Source organism: Ascidia mentula, chromosome 6, assembly GCF_947561715.1.
Source record: "Ascidia mentula chromosome 6, kaAscMent1.1, whole genome shotgun sequence".
Classification (NCBI taxonomy): domain Eukaryota; kingdom Metazoa; phylum Chordata; class Ascidiacea; order Phlebobranchia; family Ascidiidae; genus Ascidia; species Ascidia mentula.
In genome coordinates, this window is record NC_138571.1 from 1,342,322 (window position 1) to 1,365,031 (window position 22,710).

The window sequence follows — 22,710 nt, forward strand, 5'->3', positions numbered from 1 at the left end:
CGTTGTTGTAATTGTATTGAATTGGTGGAACATATGTGTTGATCAGGAAGTCGTATAGTTTTTCATCAGTCAAATGTTCTGTGATTTTCACGTATAGCCCTATGTCCCTATCTTGAGGAAAGTGATTGGCCACTTTGGCAGGTGGTGTTTCGGGTGGAATTTGGTTGGTTACAGTGACCAACTGTTTGTCCACTCTAAGCTGCTTTGCTGGTTCAGCAAGCGTTTCTGATGGTTTGTATCTATTATCGTTTATTTAGGAACCTTCTGATATCCATTTTTTGTTCCTGTCAAAAAATTACTAAAGTTTTACCTGCTAGCGAAAAACAACAGCAGCTAAACAAACTCGCGTTAAAAGCAGTATTACGAGCTGTAACTGCAACTGAATAGAATGAGGTTTCACAACAGATTACATGAATCATGCATTATTATCTATCAATAGCTCTGCAACAGGCATGTTGTTACGTCACTGATGAATGTGTCAATAAGCCATTATGTGATATCAACACTGTGTCTGTTGTTACATCTGATGAGGTTCGTATATGTAAACCCACTTCCGTTGAAAAGCTTTTGCCATTCCACCACATACTTCAGTGATAGTTAATATTGTGTTTGTTGTGTTATTTCTCCATATCGGGATTGGCAGCACAGCGATGTGAAAATAATATTGCCCCCCTGCTTTGTTTCCTGCGGACGCCCATTGCTGGAATGTAGACGATTAGAGTTGTCTTCATCTTTAGTTATGTCGGATATAATCGAAGAAACATCAACCAATTTGTCTTTTGACTGAACTTTTTCGCCGATTTCAAATTCTGCTTTTCCATGTGTTTTTTCATCAACAATATTTTTCTGTTTGCATTTTAATTTCGCTGGAGTTCCAACTTCCATCTTTCCCGGACTCCGCACTCGTTTCCTGGTGTGTGGTTTTGCTTCATTTCCTGCTTTAGGTTTCACCTCACTTTCCTTTGCTTTTTGTAGTTTTTGTTTTCTCCTCTTTGCCCTCTTTTCTTTCTTTTCCTTTGTTTTTTCAATAATTTCAAGAAGATAATTTGCATAAACACCACTTTTTTCCAATAAATGATGAAGTTGGTTCATTCTCATATCTTCTGATATCTCCCTCCATTGATCAATAGCTTGTTTTTCAATCTCTTCTTCCTCTTTCAAATTTTCCTCTTCTTCAATCATGGAAGATGTAAAAATCTCCTGGTTGCAATTTTTTAACTTTGCATCAGATGTGGATGACTCAAAATCTTCAGCTGCCACATCGTCTACCCCAGTTTCCCAATTTATTTCTTTATTTTCTGTTTTGTTTTCCTCCAATCCGCTCTGAACAGGAGCTGGGGAATTAACCCTCAAGCTTGGCTTCGATTCAAAATCATCATGTATTTGGTTTGAATCCAATTCACTAAATATTCGACGTGAATTTGAATCGTTGTCAACTTCACTTCCTGTGATGCTGTCAGGTTCTGACTTCACCATTGTTAACTTTCTGTAACGTTTAGAACTTAATTTCGTCTAAAATAAAGTTTTCGTGAAAATGACTTCACAAACAGAGCAAGCAACAATTTGTATGAGAATTCCGCGTGCAGTGAACAACATTTTTAATACCAGGTTGTAATAAAGAAATAAACTTTGCATGTTTGTGAAACTTTCACATATTAATTCCAAGAATATCCGACTTTTTACAATGAAGCACCAACAAACCCTGACATATTTAGCGGTTTGCTCCCGCGTAACTAGTAAAGCGTGACAACTTCACTTCAATTTAAACAAATAACAAAAAAATTGGAAGGTTTGTTAAATTTTTAACTTGCAGTTTTTTTTTACAATTATTTTATCAACCTGCAACAAGACATACGATGTCTATAGTTTTATGTGATTGGTTCCGGTTGAGTGATCACAGTTAACAACATGTGGAAACCTGAACACTCGTGTCTTGCTGAACAGAAATCTGTAGATTTAAATATTATGGAAACTTCAACCACCTCCTCTGATAAAATAACTTTGCAATTTCAATGGAGGGCGGCAAATTTAATTGCCGTCAAACACTGTCAAGTATCTCGCAACATTATGTAAGTTAATTGAAGTAAAAGTATTTTGGTCAAATGATATCAATGTGAAATTTAATTGCAGTGGTATAAGTTTATGAATCATATCAAAAAACTTTTAAGAATATTTTTGTTTGTTTGCGGGTCTCAATTCATGCAAAGCAAATGTGTTTTGAAGCTAGGTATGTTCTACATGTTTTTACACATAAAACTGTAAACATCATATAAGATCTTCAACTTATTTCAGATGATTTATATTCTGACAATGATAACTTTGTTGGATTAACTCATATTAACTTAAATCGGTCTGATGGTCTTTTTTAAGTAAAGTTTACTATTGGTGAAAAGTTTTACCCTTTTGATATTTTGTAGAAAATGTAAAAGCCTCTGCCCAGTTCTGCCAGAAGTGTGGAAGCATTTTTACCCCGAATAACTCCATGTTGACAATCAAACCAAAGATGAGGTTTGACAAAAAAGTTAAGCGGAGTCTAAACAGAATGAAAAGTAAAATTGAAGTGAGAGCAAATGCAAAGGAAAAAGCGTTTGGTGAAAAAATATCTTGAATCTCAAACATGCATACGTTTGACGTGCAAAGTTTGTGGTTACTTTAACAAATTGTTTGGTTCAAGTCAAGAATACCTGAATGAAATCAATGGAGAATCACAACTTCACGGTAAAACCATTGTTTTAATATATGTTAAGGTAAACGTAGTGCATTGTTGTAAACTTACATGGCAATATATGGTTCCAAGCACTTGCCTAATGTGTTTTTCTGTGGTTCATATCTATGGATTGACATAGATTGCAAAGTCACCACAATGTGGAAAAACTGTCTGCAGCTCACAAGTGATTTTTTTGTACCAAATTTACCACCATGTTTTTCTTATATTTGTTGTCAATCTGTGTAATTCTTTTAACCTGGGTTTTATTTGAGCTGCAGACAGATTACCATAGTAGTTTGCAATCTGACTAAAATGCTCGGGGGTGGGGGTGCGTTATCAATATTGCCGTCAGCAAAATGCCGTTTTCAATTTGTTTTTTCTGGAATTAAAAATGAGTTTTTGTATTAACTACTGTCTTGTTATATGTTTTGTGCAGATGTGTCATCAGTTGCCATGGCAACCCCAAGCAAAACCTCAACTCCACTAAGGACAAATGTAACTCCCTCTAGTGGTAATCGGATGAACAAGAGAAAAATAAATTCAAACTCAAGATTATCGAATCTTTTACGGGAACAGGGAAACTTATCGATAAACAACAGTCTACAGGATTTCCTTTCATCTCTTCCTTAAAATTATTCAGCTGATAAAACGTTCAGCAAATCCACTGGAAAATGGGTGGAGTGACAATTCTGTGTATTTTTTATGTGCGCAAAAGAGCCATAATATGTATTTTTGTTTCTTAATTCATCTTTTTTGTCGGTAATAAACAATTGCCTTTAAATAATCCACAAGTTGTTTTTGATTATTTATGTGTGAAGCGCTTACAGAGGGAGATTTTGCCAGACAAATATGTTTTACTAACGATCGTCATTGTGTTAATTACCATTTCGTATAAGAAACTATTTTTAGTAAAGAAGCTTCTCTGTGTGGCGTTAACTGAACAACGTTTATCACCAAGTGACAACAAAGATATGAGATATGTCTGTTACAAACCCTCCAGTATGCGTGTGTTTGAAACAACGCTAGATGTCGCTCATGAGTAGAAATGGTTCGCATCAGATGTCGGTCTTTGTCGCCAACCACATCGTCTCACCGAGCGGTCGGGGCACTTTTTGCTGGATCTCTGAATGTAAATGATCAGTTTAATATTACAGTGTAAATTGTAGAGGTATTTTGAACAAAATAAAGTTGTACTTCAAATAAAATGTCCCGCAGTCGCATTCTCGAACAACGTAATAAACAGTGATAAGTCTTGAATGTGAAACTAGTACAGGTCGATTGAGATATTACAGAGTTTGGTTTTATTCCGCGGTTGGATTATCGATGTCTGGTCTGGATGTTTGCGTTATAACAGTAAAGGTTTCGCCTTACATTCATCACCAGCTCAAGGAAGTAATCATGCAACCTCAGCCACCGCTTGAAATCTCCCTACTCGGGAAGCAATCATGGTATTGAATAAATGCAAAGTTTTCAGTCATAAGCCGACCCACATTAACCAAATCTTCTAATTTCTTTCTCCACACAAAATAAGAGGTAGCCGTTATATCTCCGCTTGGGAAGTTCAATATTAGGCCTCATATAATACTTTACAGCCTAATATCTCGACCGGCTGAGACGACAGCGGCCAACACGATGGCCGCTGTGCAATCAAGTTCGTGTAGTGAATATGATAGAGTTAGCGAGGAGGCGAGAAACCTTAAATATACCATCGACGTCATATCACGTCGAGAAATGCAAGTAAGACTAGGTTGGTGAGTTAATTCGTCGAACCTGGGTCGCCTTAGACGAGGTCGAGGTTCTTTGGAAAGGGACGAATCACAACAAACGCTTACAGGCAACAATTTGTGTTTTTGTTGTTTTTTCAACTACTTCTTATATTTTGTCGCAGCACCGCCTTTGGTCCCTTGCATTGAAATGACGTCGCATTGGTTCGGGCGCCACAAGCTTCTACTTGAAGGATTAACGAATTTTATCCCATATCATATTCCTTCACCTTTTCGCTGCTGCAATGATCAACGTTTTGATGTATGTTGGTGAATTCATACCTAAAGAAGTTTAACAAAACCGTAGTTTCATTGCCTCTAAAAGTGGTCAACATTTTTTGTTGAATCTGCGTAACATTTTGTTAGCGGGAAATGCGTCACCGGGTTCATGAAAGTTGAGAGTCACTGACCCATTGTGTAAAGTTGAGCGGACCTGCGCGAGATACTTTCTGTTTCATGTTTAGAGCTTTTGTGGAAGTTTCCTCAATGGTTGAACTCACCCCAGTAGTTGAATATTGTTACAGACAGTGGAGGGCTAAACTAAACCCTCTTGTTGCTAACCACGAGTGAAGGAAATGTAATGGATTTACCCGTGGAATGAATAAGCACTGAAACTGATATCTTGAACTTCTCAGTGTTGTGTTGTGAGTAAGAATATGAGTTGACAGAGGTTTCCACGAATTGTGAAGTATTGAGGTTTAAAGGCCAGGTGCATAATATGGATATGATTCCATTAAAAATAGAATGAAGATGAACAAATCAAATACTTGGCAGCTAAAGACTGGTGTAAACACTGTTTCTACCTGTGAGGTCTCATCAGTGGAATTGTTGACTGAAGCACTGGTCTCGCTTTTACATTAACAGACAGAGAGATTTGTTGTTTAAAGATTATTTCATTTAAGTTTGAAGAAAACTACTTCGTGAATGAAAAATAAACACAAGAAATAAAGTGAAAAAAAGTTAAAACAGCGGCGACGTGACTTCAAATTTGTCGCAGTGAATCACCCACTGACGTAGGAAGTAAAGAAGCTTCTCTCTATTTTTAGTAAAGAAGCTTCTCTGTCTGGCGTTAACTGAACAACGTTTATCACCAAGTGACAACACGCATATAAGATATGTCCGTTACAAACCCTCCATTATGCGTGTGTTTGAAACAACGCTAGATGTCGCTCATGAGTTGATACGGTTCGCATCAGACGTCGGTGTTTGTCGCCAACCACATCGTCTCACTGAGCGGTCGGTGCACTTTTTGCTGGATCTCTGAAAGGAAATGATCAGTTTAATTTTACAGTGTAAATTGTAGAGGTATTTTGAACAAAATAAAGTTGTACTTCAAATAAAATGTCCCGCAGTCGCATTTTTGAACAACGTAATAAACAGTGATGAGTCTTGAATGTGAAACTAGTACAGGTCGATTGAGATATTACAGAGTTTGGTTTTATTCCGCGGTTGGTTTATCGATGTCTGGTCTGGATGTTTGCGTTATAACAGTAAAGTTTTCGCTTCACATTCATCACCAGCTCCAGGAAGTAATCAGTCGACCTCAGCCACCGCTTGAAATCTCCCTACTCGGGAAGCAATCATGGTATTGAATAAATACAAAGTTTTCAGTCATAAGTCGACCCACATTAACCAAATCTTCTCATTTCTTTCTCCACACAGAATAAGAGGTAGCCGTTATATCTCCGCTTGGGAAGTTTGATATTAGGCCTCATATATCACTTCTCAGCCTAATTTCTAGACCAGCTAAGACGACAGCGGTCAACACGAAGGTCGCTGTGCAATCAAGTTCGTGTAGTGAATATGATAGAGTTAGCGAGGAGACCAGGAAGGCGAGAAACCTTAAATATACCATCGACGTCATATCACGTCGAGAAATGCAAGTAAGACAATAAGGTTGGTGAGTTAATTGGTCGAACCTGGGTCGCCTCAGACGAGGTCGAGGTTCTATGGAAAGGGACGAATCACAACAAACGCTTACAGGCAACAATTTGTGTTTTTGTTGTTTTTTCAACTACTTGTTATATTTCGTCGCAGCACCGCCTTTGGTCCCTTGCATTGAAATGACGTCGCATTGGTTCGGGCGCCACAAGCTTTTACTTGAAGGATTAACGAATTTTATCCCATATCACATTCCTTCACCTTTTCGCTGCTGCAATGATCAACGTTTTGATATACGTTGGTGAATTCATACCGAAAGAAGTTTAACAAAACCGTAGTTTCACTGCCTCTAAAAGTGGTCAACATTTTTTGTTGAATCTGCGTAACATTTTGTTAGCGGGAAATGCGTCACCGGGTTCGTGAAAGTTGAGAGTCACTGATCCATTGTGTAAATTTGAGCGGATCTGCGCGAGATACTTTCTGTTTCGTGTTTAGAGCTTTTGTGGAAGTTTCCTGAATGGTTGAATTCATCACAGTAGTTGAATATTGTTGCAGACAGTGGAGGGCTAAACTAAACCCTCCTATTGCTAACCACGAGTGAAGAAAATGTATTGGATTTACCCGTGGAATGAATAAGCACTGAAACTGATATCTTGAACTTCTCAGTGTTGTGTTGTGAGTAAGAATATGAGTTGACAGAGGTTTCAACGAATTGTGAAGTGTTGGGGTTTTAAGGTTAGGCGGATAATATAGAAATGATTCCAATAAAAATAGAATGAAGATGAACAAATCAAATACTTGGCAGCTAAAGACTGGTGTAAACACTGTTTCTACCTGTGAGGTCTCATCAGTGCAGCTTTTGACTGAGACACTGGTCTCGCTTTTACATTAACAGACAGAGAGATTTGTTGTTTAAAGATTATTTCATTTAAGTTTGAAGAAAACTACTTCGTGAATGAAAAATAAACACAAGAAATAAAGTGAAAAAAAGTTAAAACAGCGGCGACGTGACTTCAAATTTGTCGCAGTGAATCACCCTCTGACGTAGGAACACAGAGAGTCACACTGGCGATGGGTTGCGACCCGCGCGTTAGATATTACAAACCAAGCAGTTTCAATAAGGAATTGTTTGACATAAGACGGTAGATGTCGCTCATGAGTAGAAATGGTTCGCATCAGATTTCGGTGTTTGTCGCCAACCACATCGTCCCATTGTGCGGTCGGGGCACTTTTTGATGGATCTCTAGAAGGAAATGATCAGTTTAATATTACAGTGTAAATTGTAGAGGTATTTTGAACAAAATAAAGTTGTACTTTGAATAAAATGTCCCGCAGTCGCATTCTCGAACAACGTAATAAACAGTGATGAGTCTTGAATGTGAAACTAGTACAGGTCGATTGAGATATTACAGAGTTTGGTTTTATTCCACGGTTGGTTTATCGATGTCTGGTCTGGATGTTTGCGTCATAACAGTAAAGGTTTCGCCTCACATTCATCACCAATGCAAGGAAGTAATCAAGCAACCTCAGCGTTCGCTTGAAATCTCCCTACTCGGGAAGCAATCATGGCATTGAAGAAACACAAATTTTGTGCTCATGCATTGATCAATCACACAGTTTTCGATCACAAGCCGATTTACCAAAACTTCTCATTTCTTTCTCCACACAAAATAAGGAGGTAGCCGTTATATCTCCGCTTGGGAAGTTTAATATTAGGTCTCACATAATACTTATAAAATTCTGAAAACGATAAAAGATACAAAAACGCACGATTAAAACAACATTTATTATAATGTAAGTTCGTATAGGCGCCCATGTGATGTTGGTTTCCATTGAATCGCACATGGATTGATAATTTGCAACAGGTAAAATAGGACGTTCTGTTTTGATTGTCTTACAAACAACTTATAAATATCCCGAAGACTGACAAATAGTAATGGAGAATTGTTTATCAGTCTCTTGTATTGTGAAGGTGCTTTGTACCAAAGTGTTAACTAAACCTTTGCACATTTTACATGTTTTTTGATTTAGGAAATACGTTTTCTTCTTGTGTAAAGAAAGAGACTATATGTGATTTTGCCTAACAATGTGCAAATAAAACTTGCATCACGTGGTATTTGAAAACCAGATCAACCGCAACTTTAAGGTGAGATTTTCGACAAAAATCATAGCGACCAATTTTTGTCAGGGAAAAGTGGCTGATCCAGCTAGGCTGCAGTGCCTGGGCTGTGAAGCCTGTAGACCTAGTGTATTTAGGTTTTATTTTTCACACCAATAATCAAAACATTAATTGACCTCAATGCAATGATATTAGCTTAAAATGTTTCTATTTAATTAATATAAGCGTCACGAAAGTATGTAATATATTGTTGTCTGTTGCTAAACTCGTAACAAGCATATTTCCTAGCAAACATCGAAGGAACGTTGAAACTTGCGGACAAACATGTCATCTCCTGCTCCACAAGAACAAGGTGATGTTAAGTCAACTTATATAAATATATTAGCGCTTTAGAATTGAGTTGGTTCTGTAAATATAATCCCTTTGCTCTGTCCACATGAAATATAACTGCTATAACGTAAGCTTCAAACATGCTCACAAATCAGTTTAATGTAATTAAAATTAACATGTTCCATACAACATTTAAACATTCGTATATCAATCAAGCTGGGAGTTCAAGAGATGTGGATGATCTCTCACAAATGTTGGATGTTCTACCAACGACCAGCCAACATGACATAGTTGATGTTCCAGGGACATCTGGACAACGTGAAATTGTAAGTCGGTAACTCCCCTGTGTGGTAAATGTTGCTAGGCCTGCTGGTATTTTCAATCACTGCATGTCGAGGTTGAATTTTCCTTTTGAGGGCCAATCCATGTGTTGTTTATTTCTGATAAAAATCAGTTTATTTCTTCATTGTGTTTTTCATTTCTAATGAACTAGAATAATTTGAAATTCCTGTTGCCGCCAGGCATATTGCAATTAACTACCTGATGAAGTCTCGCCGCATGGCAGACGAAACGTCGTAAAAATACAGTACGTTTATGCTCAGTACATTTTTAATTAGAATAACTTGTTGTTACAAAATATTCTGTCCGAGAAAGGGGAACTTGTCGATAGAAATGTTTTGTTGTGTCAACTACACATCGAGAACACCTAACTGCCTATTTCAAACCTGAATTTTACATCACGTCCCATGCAGAATATCCAAGGAGAAGGCCCTGTCCTTGGCGACCAAAACATCCACACAACTGGACCAGTCTATACCGGACCAGTTACGATCAAACAACAGGTCAAAGTTGTTCAACATACAACACCACAACAACCCAACCTACAATTGGAAATACAGGAAAAATGTGAGTAATTATTGGCAAAATAAAGTGTTGTCACACATGGGTAATTTGCCTCTCCAAAATGAACAAAGGCTGTACAGTACGTCACAAATGTTACACGGGAGAGTGCCCGAAAGAAGTGACTTGTTTGCATTCATGAAAAATGCAATGAATAATAATAAGATACCAGGATAAATTCGTGGTGTGCTACTTTACATATAGGGGAGTGTTTGTTTGTATTATTATGTACTGTAACGCACAACACGATTATGCAGATGTCAAAGCGACCATGAATGCCTCCAAGAAACCTAGGGGCATATAAGCGCATTAAACACAACAATGTGTGACACAATTTTTGTAGTCATTTTAAATATTCTTTCTTCCTGTCTCTGTGTTTCTTCGTCCGACTGGGGTACAGTGAAATGAAGATATGTCCGGTTTCACACCCGTGCATTTTAAATCGCAAATCGTCCTGTGAGGATACAGTTACATTACACTAGTCAACAGTGCTGTCTTCTGTTTGAACTAAAGTTGCCAACGCTTCATTCAGAGTACGAACATAATATCGAGATTAGTGAAAACTCACACAAACACCGATGGTGGAATGATTACTTGTGTAACCGAAGTTAGTCGGCGACCTAGAAATTCTTAGTGATCCACTCACGGTCATCCGCTAAAACCTGGAACCACGCGGCGATCATTACCGACATGTTAAACACTGTTGGTTAATCAAACATAATCATCACCAAACATAATATTGAGATTAGTAATATATAATCCTTCGGTTCTCTGAGATTCTCTTCCGATTGGGAGACAGGAAACTCTGAGAGTACTCTCTCAGTTTCTTACGTATGCATTTTAAAGGGCGAAATGTCTTAGGGGACACTCACAGGTGCTCTGCGTTTCCCGGTCTTAAATGGGATGACGTTACAATTCTCACTGAACCGGAACGAGAGCGTGGAGAGATTTTTAATGGCGGTTGAATTGCTTCCTGTATGATTCGTCTAAACGGCAACGTGATTAATGTCATTACAAAGGTCGCGAGCATGCGGGCGAGTTAATTAATTGCGTTAATTATGTTCGCCGCTCAGTGGCAATGAAAATGTGATTCGTCAATGTTTTTGATGTCGCTTGCGTTCGCTTGACGTCGAAAAACGCTGAAAAATCGAGTGTGGCGCTATCTGACGAGCGTCGACAAAAGTTTATCGATGTGATACCGCTAATAGTGGCGAGGTACAATTGTAGCCATCATCGTAGTATTGCCATGAACCCGGTCGCGGTCGCTCAATTTTGCGAACGAGAAAAAAGGCGTGACGTCAAACAATACCTGGTGAAGTGGTGACATTACGGCGAGCAGTTTAACTCCTGGATCGATAGACGAGTTTTCAGAAGGGGACCCAAGAAGAATCGTTGAGCTTTTTCGACAGGAACGTTCCTCGAACGGAGGTGGTGTTCGTGTTTCAGATTATCATCATATATTCCGTGGTTGTGACGAGCTTGCTTGACCTAACGGCGGGGAGTCCTTACCAAACCCTGTGGACCGCCCTGCTTTCCAGCTCGGTAGGTTACATATTACCTGCCCAAAAATTGAAGAAAAGGCGCGATATACGTGACCCTTCCGTCAAACAACTCGGCCGAACACTTCCCGAACAATATCCCGTCCAATTTCACAACGAAACTACCGACGGTCATTTCCTTGGAGCCGGGTGAATGGGAGATCGGTCACAGCCAAATAATCTTCCCACGATCATGGGATAATATAGACGAATTCGAGGGCTGGTTTGATATTTCGCACTGCGGAAGCACGTTTCGATACACGCTCGAAGCCGGTTATTACGAAACGGGTCGAATTCTGGTGCAACGAATGCGATTTCAAGATCAAGCGCCTGGTCGGTCACGGTCTATTTACTGTCGACGAAACAACGCACCTCTCCACACATTCCTGAAGGTTTAGCAGAGGTGCTTTCACCCCAACTCGCCTAAATGATTGGTTTCAAGCGCACCGAGCTGCCACCAGGCCGGCATACGAGCGCATGTCGATGCGACGTTTCCTCGGATTTCTCGGGGATATTCGTCTGTTGGTAATACCATGAGCCCGCTGCTGGAGATCGTTCCGGCTGAGGTGAAATCGGCAAAACGCATCGAGTGCGCCGCACGCGTCTCTATATGACGGTGGAGGCAAACCGATATCATTTCAAGCGGGTGACGTGATCGTGACTTTGGCAAAAGTTCAGAAACCGTGCAACGGCGAGTTCGACATTCGGGATTATGAGGAAGGCAGCGGCTTGCCCCATTTCGCCGGTTCTTCGCGTTCGCAACGCGGCCATGGATTGGGCTGATTGTTCGCGAGTTTGGGGCGCGCCGTGTTGCCTGTTATGAATTCGAGCGCGCGACACGTAGGAAAACAGTCTTTAGAATCGGGGGTGGGCTTCGCAAGTAAATTCTTGACGGGTCGGCCACCGCGGAAAGGCGCTGCAAAGAGATCGCGTCTGGCGGCTCGTGGTTTATTATCCACCGCGAGTCGTAGCCTAGAGTCGCCACCCGGTGAACAGGTCACGAAAAGCAAACGCAAAAAAGCTGCTGGCAAACACAGGTGGCGATACTTTCGCTTGAAGGATGGCGATGAGGTGTACCCAGTCTAGTGTTTCTTTGTCGCTCCTGGTCGAATATCTGCACTTATATAGCCACGGTAACAGACGCTGTATGATTTTTAAATTGCCGCCGACGGGGAGCACTACATCGACTTGAACGACAAGCTATTATCTTGTACGATGCGCATTACCAAAGCGGATGGTACAGACATGGACTCCGATGTCGCAGTGGCACCGTCAAACTCTTTTGCGCACAGAGCTATCTCTCTATAATAAGACAGTGACGCCGACAAGCAACAATTATGCATACAAAACGCACATCGTAACCCACTTTTCCTTTGGATCGGAAGCGAAGAACGCCCTAACGAAATCCTGTATAAACTCCACTGCGATATGAGTCAGCAGCAGCGTTATGTGTTAAACAGCGTCGGCATACGCCTTCGTTCCAGGAGTGACAAAAATCAATTCGCCGTCATGGCGGGCGCCGACCCCAATCTGTAACAGTTATCGATGTCCGGTTATTCGTTCGCAAAGTGAAGCCCTCAGCACTACTTTGACGCATTAGAAAACGCCCCAATCTCACTCGGTCGTGTATCCACTGCGCCGTTCGGAAGTTCGCGTATTTACGATCGCCGGCGGGAGTTTAACAACCGTATGCGATGCATTCGTGACCGGGTAGGTTCCTGTCAGGGTTGTCTTGGGCTTTGTGGACGGCTCCGCTTACAACGGCGCTTGGGAACGAAATCCATTCGAGTTCAAACATATGAACATTAAGCACTTAACGTTACACGTGGGCGGACGTATACATCCTGCAAAAGCATACCAACCGGATTTTCAAAACGGCCGATTCAGTGGAAGCTGTTTATCGCTATTTACAGAGACAAACACTCGTCACACGAATCAATCAAACGAAATATCGCTCGTACCCGCGCGGCTACTGCCTTTTCTGTGTGGATCTGACGCCCGACCACTGTGACTTGGCAACGTTTGACCTCAGACGTTCCGGTTCGGTGCGCTTGGAAGTGCAATATTAAACGGTGCTCGCAACACCAGTGGCTATAATTGCATTTTGCAAATTCGACAATATCATCGAGTTGGACCACTTTCGAAACGTGATTACGGATTTCCCCTCGTGAACGGATGGACGAATTAAGAATCGACGGCTTGCTGGCACGTGACCCTGCAACGTCACAAGTATTTCGCAGTGTTTACGCACGTGACGAGCTGGCGTCAATACGACCGCAATCGACGGCTTTGCATGTTGTTAATAGTGGCTTGTTTTATCGACCCAACAACCTTTGGTTTGTATTTTATTTTGATGTAGTTGGTTATAGTGAATCCTTATAAATATCTTTGGCATCTATCTTTAGTAACACATTTTTTTTTTAACACAACACAAGACACGCTTCCACGTGAACCTTTTACAAACGTAGTGTGCGCAGAACCACTTACCTCAACAAATAAACAAATACAAAATTGTGGCCATTGAATCCCACGCCGTTGTCCAGCCTGTAATTTCAATGCAACATCAGTCCTTACATTGGCCCCGTGGTCATTCCCAGCTATTGTGTTGGTTTAGATCAGGAATTTTGATTCTTTGGCTAATTATGCCTCCTTCATTATAATCATGCATACACGATTACCTCACATGCAATTTGAATGTTCATGAATTATCGATGACTGGATTATTTGATGACACAGATTATCTGCTTTCGGCTTTGTAGTATAACGGATTGTTCTTACTATTATGCTGGTACTCACATTGATTCGATACAAATTGGGATTGCGTTGTTTTTATTAACTCACTCTTGCAATGTTCTCTTGTTGTTTGATATTTTATCTGATATTTTCGCTGTAGTTTGCTGTTTGTTTCATTTTCCTTCTTTTGTTTATGTTGAAGACATTTGTTTACAATTTAATAAAGTTTGGGTCGCAGTTATTACAGTTTCTCGTAAACCTGACCATAGTGGTGCTCGCTGATAAGGACTTCATTGTCCTCCTGTCAGCATCAACCGACAAACAATTAGTTCTTCTCACTCAAATCAGTTATGTGATTATTCTTTCATTGTTTGCGGAATAAATTCACAACACAAAACATTACAATACTCTAGGTACACAATTTAGCGTCCAAGTTTACTTCAAAACAACTTCAACACCCTTATGAGCCACCACAAGTAAACAACCGGGTTATGTCACTGAATATTTCGCCCGCCATCATCTCAACCAATCAACGTGTTACACATCTACCTTAAAATCAAAACTACTCAAGCGTATCAAACTAAGGGTGAAACAAATCACGACAAACAATAAAGTGAGTGAAAAAAATAAAACGTATAAGTAGACGTGAATAACGAATGAAGGACCTATGTGGGTATTAAATTGGAGAAATCCTGTTTCTCTTTGGCACTTTTTCAGCAACTAAATTCGAGGCCATTGCATAGAGAAGAGTTGGAACTTACAAAAAATGCAAATAAGGGGGTAGTTGAACGATTCATTTTTCTGCAAAATCAGGCACAAATTTTTGTGGCTTTTTTGTCAAAATATTGACTAACCAGGGGGTGGCTAAACCATTTTTTTGTGGCTAATTTTGATCAAAATTTGTTGATCTCCACGTGGTTCGTCTGTGTTGATTGGTACCTAGTTTGGTACCCAACATATCGACGATTGACCGAAAGGTACCACAAAGAGGAAATCTGTGTGCCTGCTAGTCTACCAGCTAGCACAGTGCCACATCAACAGCTGCACTGATGAGACCTTACAGGTCGAAACAGTGCGTGTATACACCCTGTCTGCAGCTCTCATTTACAGCCTGAATTTAGTGCTCCATTTTCACCATAATTTTCAGCAGCACCCACCAGTAAGTAACTACCTGATTGAAATAGCCCAAAACTTCACCAAAACAGCCCCAAACACCCTAAAATTCGCCATGACAACAGCACACGCATGTGCGCTCAATCAACCGATAAAATGAGCCCTATGCATCCCTGGTTTGGTTTGTGTCCTTTCCATTGTGACAAAGATCTACACGGTGGACATTTCCCGCATCCAACACTTATTTTCATAAAAATACCAATATGCGTCCTTCAGGTGAAAATAAAGATCGATAAACATCTTTATTTAAAAACATATAAAAAAAGAAAACGAACAACAAGTGGTTTATACTTTAACTTACAACTACGATCACTTGTACACAAACCAACATAGTAACGTTACCATTTCCTACATACTATTGAAGTTACAGAATCTTACAAAGTATTGATTGGTTTTCGGACATTTCGTACTTCGCGTTTCGACGACAAATCGTTTCGTGGCTTTGGTTTTGTCAAATCCCAACACCATGAAGCGACAAGTGGTGGAACTTTATCAGTTCTAGAAGGAACGTTTTATTACGTCATAACTCAATATAATCAAACATATGGGTGTCAGTTATTGCTGATTTAAACAGGACCAACAATTTCGACATTGTTATATCAGCACATGCAAATTGGTTACGTTATATTTTCGTTTTGGTTACTTGGGAATAACAGTGTTTCATGTTTAAAAACACGAATTTACGGTTTTATTTTTTCCTTACTGTGTGAAATCACAAACCAACGAGTAAGCATCCATTTATTGCTTTACTAAAAACCTGACACGTTATACAAAAAAACAAAAAAAAAAACCTTGTTGTAGGCGAAGAACTAAAGTCAACTTTAAAAGATAAAGTGGAATCCATCGCCAGTGAAGAATCATCACTTGCAGAATTTACCCAACGAAACATAACACCAGTTAACCTATCCATAGTCAGCAAACCACAACAAATTGATGACGAGTTTCAAGCAGAAGGACATTACCATCGTAGAGAGGAGTTGGCTAAAGTCTACGATCGACCATCCGGTGACATCAGCCCTAAAGAAATGTTTACTCGTGCAAAGCAAACAGCACAAGACGAAACAAAACAGAAATTTAAACCCGAACAAGTGGAAGCAAAACGCCACTACGTAGAAAAGTATGGAAATAATGTAGGCGTTGTCGGTCAAGCGGGCATCGGAAAAACTACTTCCTGCAAAAAATGGGCTTTACAAGCTTTGCATAGAGAGTTGTTTGGGAAAATATCCTTCATCTTCTACATTGTAATTCGAAATATAAATTTCAAAAAAAGCATGACTTTCCTTCGGTTTCTCCTCCACGCCATGCTACTTAGCTGGGAATACAATCCAGAGGTAGCTCAAGGGATAATGCAAGCAATCAATGGTGATCCAGATGTTCTCTTTGTTTTCGACGGAGTCGATGAAGCAGCTTTTAAATTCTCAAGTAAAGTTCCCACTCCCATGTTAGACGAAAAGAACAAAGCAGAAGTTTATCTCAAGCATTTATTGAGTGGAAATTTGCTTCCACGTTCCCGGAAGATTTTCACGTCACGACCAGCTCCATTCTACAAACTCCATCCTTCACATCGACCAAGGTTTATTATTCAGATACTCGGCTTAACTCCAAACTCACAGAGAGAACTTGGACAACAGATATGCGGTGCAAGATATGACTCTGTACAGAAAAAACTTGAACAAAACACCAATATGTTCTCTTACTGTTACGTTCCGGTTAATTTCATACTGACCGTCAACTATCTGCTGAGTCATGATGATGATAGTCAGCATATTTCGCTTACACGTGTTCTGGCATCTACTTGTGTTCAATACTCACAAACTGATCACCTCAAGAATGAAAATCCACAGTTAAACAAACTTTCAAAATTGGCCTGGGACGGGTTTCGGAACAAGAAAATTGTTTTCAAAGTACAAGATTTCAAAAGCGCAAAACTGAATGACTCAACAGTTCATGCTTTTCTGAATACCTCAATTACAAAGCGGGGAAACTTAAAGTTGACAATACTGGACGGACATAAACGTAGATATTTTTCACATCTCATTTGGCAAGAATTCTTCTCCGCGGTTTACCTGATGACGATCATGCCTTTAAAAGAATTCAAGAAACATTACACCCGACTTACCGATGCCAGATGGGAGGTTGTTGCCAAGTTCGCGTTCGGAATTTGCGATTCTTCAGTTTTCATCGATATTGAAGCCTTAGTTCCTGGATTTTCACGTGAAAATTGGAAAGCGAAGAAGAAGCTGCTGAAGGATCTAGTGTCATCGTGTATGAAGGAACCAACCAACAAATCGATACTTCGATGTTGCAGCTGGGCTCATGAAGCGAACGATGAGGAGATAACTTCATCCGTGTCCTCCTTACTCCCTGAAGAGATCAACCTCAGTAACTCATCACTCCTCCCGACCGACCTCGAGAATCTCACCTTCGTGATTCAAAAGAGAAGCAAACCGGTAAGATGTTGTTTTTGTATTTCTGTACCCATGGTGGAAATCCTGGGGGAGGGTGTCGCAGGGGACTTTCCCCAACATTTGGGTTGGTGGAGACATAAAATGATTGGTCCGCCAAAAAACTTAAAGTATTTAATGTTTGGTGTTTTTAATCCCTCCAATATAAAGTCTTCTTCGTCGAATAAATGAATTATTTGAAAGCAGCACGTCCATAGCTGCTTCGTTTCGGACCAAGTCGATCGTAATACGACCTCACAGTCGTCAATTATTGTTGCACAAACAACCGTATCGTTGTTTTGTGTTACTTCGATGTTTGGTCATTTTAAGATAACATATAATACGGTATAAAAGATATGAAAAGTTTAATTTTGTTTTAAATCAAATCTTTAGAATTACGTCCACGATAATGACAGGAACAACCACGAAGTGTGGTCGCTATTAAAAAGCGCAAAAAATAATTGAAAACCAATATATTAATCCAGCTGCTTGTTGCTGAAGCTACCAGACATAATGTAAACTTGACAGATTTTCTGTCCTTGGTGTGCAATGTATATTTCGACGATATTAGTCGTCATCATATTATTGACGGTGATAATCGAACAGAGTTTAGGCGTGTCAGATATAACCAACACATAATATTTTGTGCTTACCGTCTTGCAACATAAGGATGTCAATCGTAATTGAATTTAAATGGAGCCGGTGCCCATACATGTGAACAACCACGTATTCACGAGTGATTTTGTACTGAGAAACGTAATGGTGCGACATGAGTAAAAGTACGGTGAACATAATAACGGTCGGGATTCGTGGCCAGGATTTCCTGGGTTCAAATCGCGATGTAGTCCCAAAAAATAAGTTGTGCTAACCTCTGTTGGAAAGGTTTAAACATCACTAAAATAGAATTTTATTCAAATTGATTAAAATTTTTGATTAAAATTTTAAATACAGTAATAAGTGCACGTGATTTAGAGTGGGTGATAAGTGCACGTGGTGAACGTTATCACTTTACTGAATGAAACTTAGGCTTGTTTAAACTTTGTATATCAACCAAAACACGCAATTATATTTGTATGAAGCAAACTCTAAACAATACGGAACGACATCCTTATAGGCTATGCCATTATTTGTTTGATTCATTGTGTTATTGTTATTCAAACCATGTTTTACTTGGATATTATTTCATTAAGCTGAAGATGCTCAACCTCTCGGACAACAATATAGAAGACCGTGGGGCGGTTTACGTGGCCGATTGCATCCACAACATTGAACAAGTGGATCTGTGGAGATGCGGCCTGACAAGCGTTGGTGCCAAACATCTATTCGAGAAGATTAAACTGTTGAAGAAACCGGTGAGTGATTTCATGTCTGTCCAAAGGAACAATATTTATGTTTGTATTGCAATGAATGCGTCCAACATGCACGAAAATGTCAGCGTACTAGAGGCATTGTGCGTTAGGTTCATTTGTTTTATAAGAGGAGCCGAGTGACGCAAAACAACGCAACCATTAAAGCAGGAGCACAATTTAGGTAATTTAGAAAATTAACTTGATTTTCAATTAAAACATTCTGTCACGATGTAGGAATCATGCTCTACTAATTTGCTTTGTCTGAAATGTACCAAGGAAGCGGTAAGATGTTGTTTGTGTATTTTATACCAGTAAGATATTAGTCCAGTTGTGATGCATAAAAATGAAAATTTTTCATGAGTGACAAATAATACAATACTTGACTACCAGGTTTCTCGGCATAAATACAAATGTTTTCCAACTATTGGACCGTTTCCCAAAGACGGCGGTCGTTTGTAAACAATTCTCGCTTGGCTTTTCAATTCTTTCTCTTTGTGCATTAGTTTGAGCGCTTGAGTAAAGGCGATGCCCCAAGCAATCATTGAGATTTTGCCCTTTACGGTGTCATCACGAAAGCGTTGTATCCAAGTTCGTGCCTCTGCAATATTTTCACTAATAACTTCCTTCGAGAAGCCCGATTTTATACATATGTCCTGAAGTTGATCTAGGCATTGTAGGTGGTTGTCTTGTCTATCATACAGGCGATGTAAACGACATGCTTCATCTAGAATAATGGACTTGTAATTGTGTCCGGATGATAATATGTTCCATGAAGGAAACGCCGCTCTTTTGCTGCCTCCTTAACAAAGTTATTGGTGACAAACCCAAAACTAGATTCGCAATCCGGCACATGCTACACATCCAAAAACTCTACGGAAGTGTTACCATCCGTGATGCGAATTTGACGGAACACAATCCGCAGTCTTGTAGATAAAAATTCTTACGGCCGTTAGTCGAAAATTCTTACGCATTTATTTGGAACGATTCGATGCACATACAATTACACCTGTATTTTTCTTTGTTTGGAATTGTTTTTTTAAATCCAACTTACTCCTCGTACTTAACACATGATGTGAAAGCGTTTCCAAAAACATCAGGCAGTTAATCTGTAACAAAGCTTCGCTCATAACTTGAATAATGCTGCAATGGTTCAGACTAAACGACGATAATGTAACCCCCGTATTGGAGTGATGCACATTAACGTCGTTTTAAAGGGAGGTCCCCAAAGCACTGATGTTAGCCATATTACAAGTGTGTTTTTTAGGCATGAACCAATCGGCGTCGGTAATTGCACGCGCCTCGTCAGTACTTCGCGTTGGTAAATAGTTTGGTGACAACTTTTACGCCCATATCGCGGTTGACGGTTGCGACTAAAAACTTTGGTACGAAACTTCATTTAGTTTTATTAAGCGACAAATCAAGTTGTTATTATCGATTAACTTAATATTCAACAAGTTAATCATGTACAGAGCGTTTACTTAGAACATATGTATTAGTGAGTTCGAAGATTTTTTAAACCAAACGATTTTACTGTAGCCAAAAATTAATTAACGTAAGGCAATTTACGCCATTGCGAACAATAATAATACATGAAATATTTTGTGTCAAACTTATCACCAAACACTCAATTTATAAATAAAAGTAGTTAAAACCCCTTTAAATTAATCATAACAAGCCGAGCGAAAACAAGCTTACAATCATTGCAGCTGACGGAAAAGTTAAAATCAAATTTAACTCCGGTCAACCACTTCAAGCGAGAAAATCACGCCGTCACGGCATGATGCAGATTGGTGTGAATACTTTGGCGCTTGCCGCTTGCCGCGTTTAGAAAACCACGCCGACAGCAGCTATGGTGTGATATTTTGCATTGATTATAATGATTATCGCATTACGCAAACCAATTTGCACCTAAAATGTAGTCAACACTATCAAGATTTCTAAAAAGATCATGGTTGAATTAGGAACACTCTAAAAAATGCACCAACTTATTCTATAATTTAACACATTAACACGACGCTAAACGGGGTTACAGTGTTTGAGTATAGTTTGCGCTGAGTACTTTTTCACAGAAAAAAACATCAACGGTCGAGAAATCGGCATAGAACACAAATTACTTGAGTTAAAGTCAAGCAGCGCACGACCACATTCCATTACTAACATTTAGTTCGTTTTTTACGAGCGATTTTCGATTCAATTGTTTTTGCCGATTGTAAAGCTAACACAAAGTCTGTTATGGTGTCTACATGCATATTTGCATTTATATTTGGTGATTAAATTGAGGTGTGTTAAACCAAGAATAAAACGACAGAGAAATTAAATAGAGGTTGTAAATCGTTTGAAAAACCACTTGTGACATTTTCACATACGTCATGTTCAGTACAAATCTGTTCAGCTGTTGGCGCACAGATCTTGTATTCAGCCATTGAAGGGAGGAAATCCCATCGTTTCTTGGGGAACAAAAGCGAAATGCCTTTGTTTTCATCCTTTTACGTAATCACAATTGACCAATCGTTGAAAACTTGTTTTCAATTTAGTCTTTTGGGCAAACAACACTCCCAGGATTGTAATCTTATAACTTTGATCTTATAACCAGTTTCTGTCCATCTCAGTTTCTATTCCAAAGCCAATTACTGAAATCGGCATGGGAAATATTCGCGCTTGATTAAAAATCATTATTACTTGTTTGATTCGTGTTTCAACTTATTGTTTTTTGATATCAATTATCTGTGTTGTTATTCACACTTTGTTTAACATTGATGTTATTTCGTTCAGTTGAAGATGCTCAACCTCTCCTACAACAATATAGAAGACCGTGGTGCGGTTTACGTGGCCGACTGCATCGAAAACATTGAACAAGTGGATCTGGGTGAATGCCGTCTGACAGGTGTTGGAGCCAAATATCTATCGGAGAAGATTAAACTGTTAAAGAAACCGGTGAGTGATTTCATGTCTTAGTCGGAATTCGTCGCGAGCAAAAATACAACACACGAAATGAAAGAAAGTTTCAGCCTTAGTTATTTAAATGCCGACTATTGCCATATCGGTATGTAATGCTTAACCATTGTATTTCCACTATACCTCAACTGTAATTTAGAGACATTCTGAAAATCATGCCATTTTTAGATCTATTCTATGCACCAAACCAGCTATAGACTGCTAACTCGTTGTTTCCGTAGACTTCATGCAGTTAAATACGCACCCTGATGTTTATTCAGTCGTGTTCGTGTTATGCGCAGTCAGTCTCACCAATATCGACCACGTCGTAGTTGACACAGTGCATTTTGTACACCACACCTCACACATAAGGCATATCTTAATTTAATCACTGATATTTCGATCACACGTGGTTGTGTATTATTATTATTTAATTTGGCGTTACCATTACTGTGTAAATGTATTTCTACTTTATTGATTTTACTTTTATTAACGAGTCAGACAACGCGAAGAGAACCGCTTTTTATCGTGTGGTTTTTATCTTTGTACTTAGCTCGTTACTGCAGGATAAAGAGTGTCAACAAACAAACAACTGAAATGTTAAAAAATAGAGAAGAATTGTTTGAAGAAAAACTTGTTACATTTGTTCGGTTTTCGGGTTTTTGTCCAACTTGATTCCCAGTAACTTCTCATCGTGACGCATTGTTGGTATCACTGTCGCCAACCATGAAACGTATCTGGGAACAACCGGTCATCTGCTTGTCCAAAGTTTTATCACAGGTTTCACGCGAAATCATCCAACATGTTCACATGAAACGTCCGCTCATTCCCATTGACAT

General features: G+C 39.4%; 1 protein-coding gene across 1 annotated transcript; it reads left to right on the forward strand.

Annotated features, from left to right (window-relative positions):
* Positions 1–8,794: 8,794 nt before the first annotated feature.
* On the forward strand, positions 8,795–18,053 carry LOC145906245 (protein NLRC5-like). Its single transcript, XM_082993673.1, has 5 exons — positions 8,795–8,822; positions 9,017–9,126; positions 9,553–9,706; positions 15,946–17,594; positions 17,982–18,053. Exons 1-5 carry the CDS (start codon positions 8,795–8,797, stop codon positions 18,051–18,053), a joined length of 2,013 nt encoding a protein of 670 aa, XP_082849799.1.
* Positions 18,054–22,710: the final 4,657 nt, after the last annotated feature.

What these genes read in the sequence shown, in the direction of transcription:
- LOC145906245 (XM_082993673.1), top strand. Translation starts at nt 8,795, where the DNA reads ATGTCATCTCCTGCTCCACAAGAACAAG. An exon ending in CATCTGGACAACGTGAAATT is followed by an intron (nt 9,127 to 9,552) that starts GTAAGTCGGTAA and finishes CGTCCCATGCAG; the next exon opens with AATATCCAAGGAGAAGGCCC. An exon ending in ATTGGAAATACAGGAAAAAT is followed by an intron (nt 9,707 to 15,945) that starts GTGAGTAATTAT and finishes ACCTTGTTGTAG; the next exon opens with GCGAAGAACTAAAGTCAACT.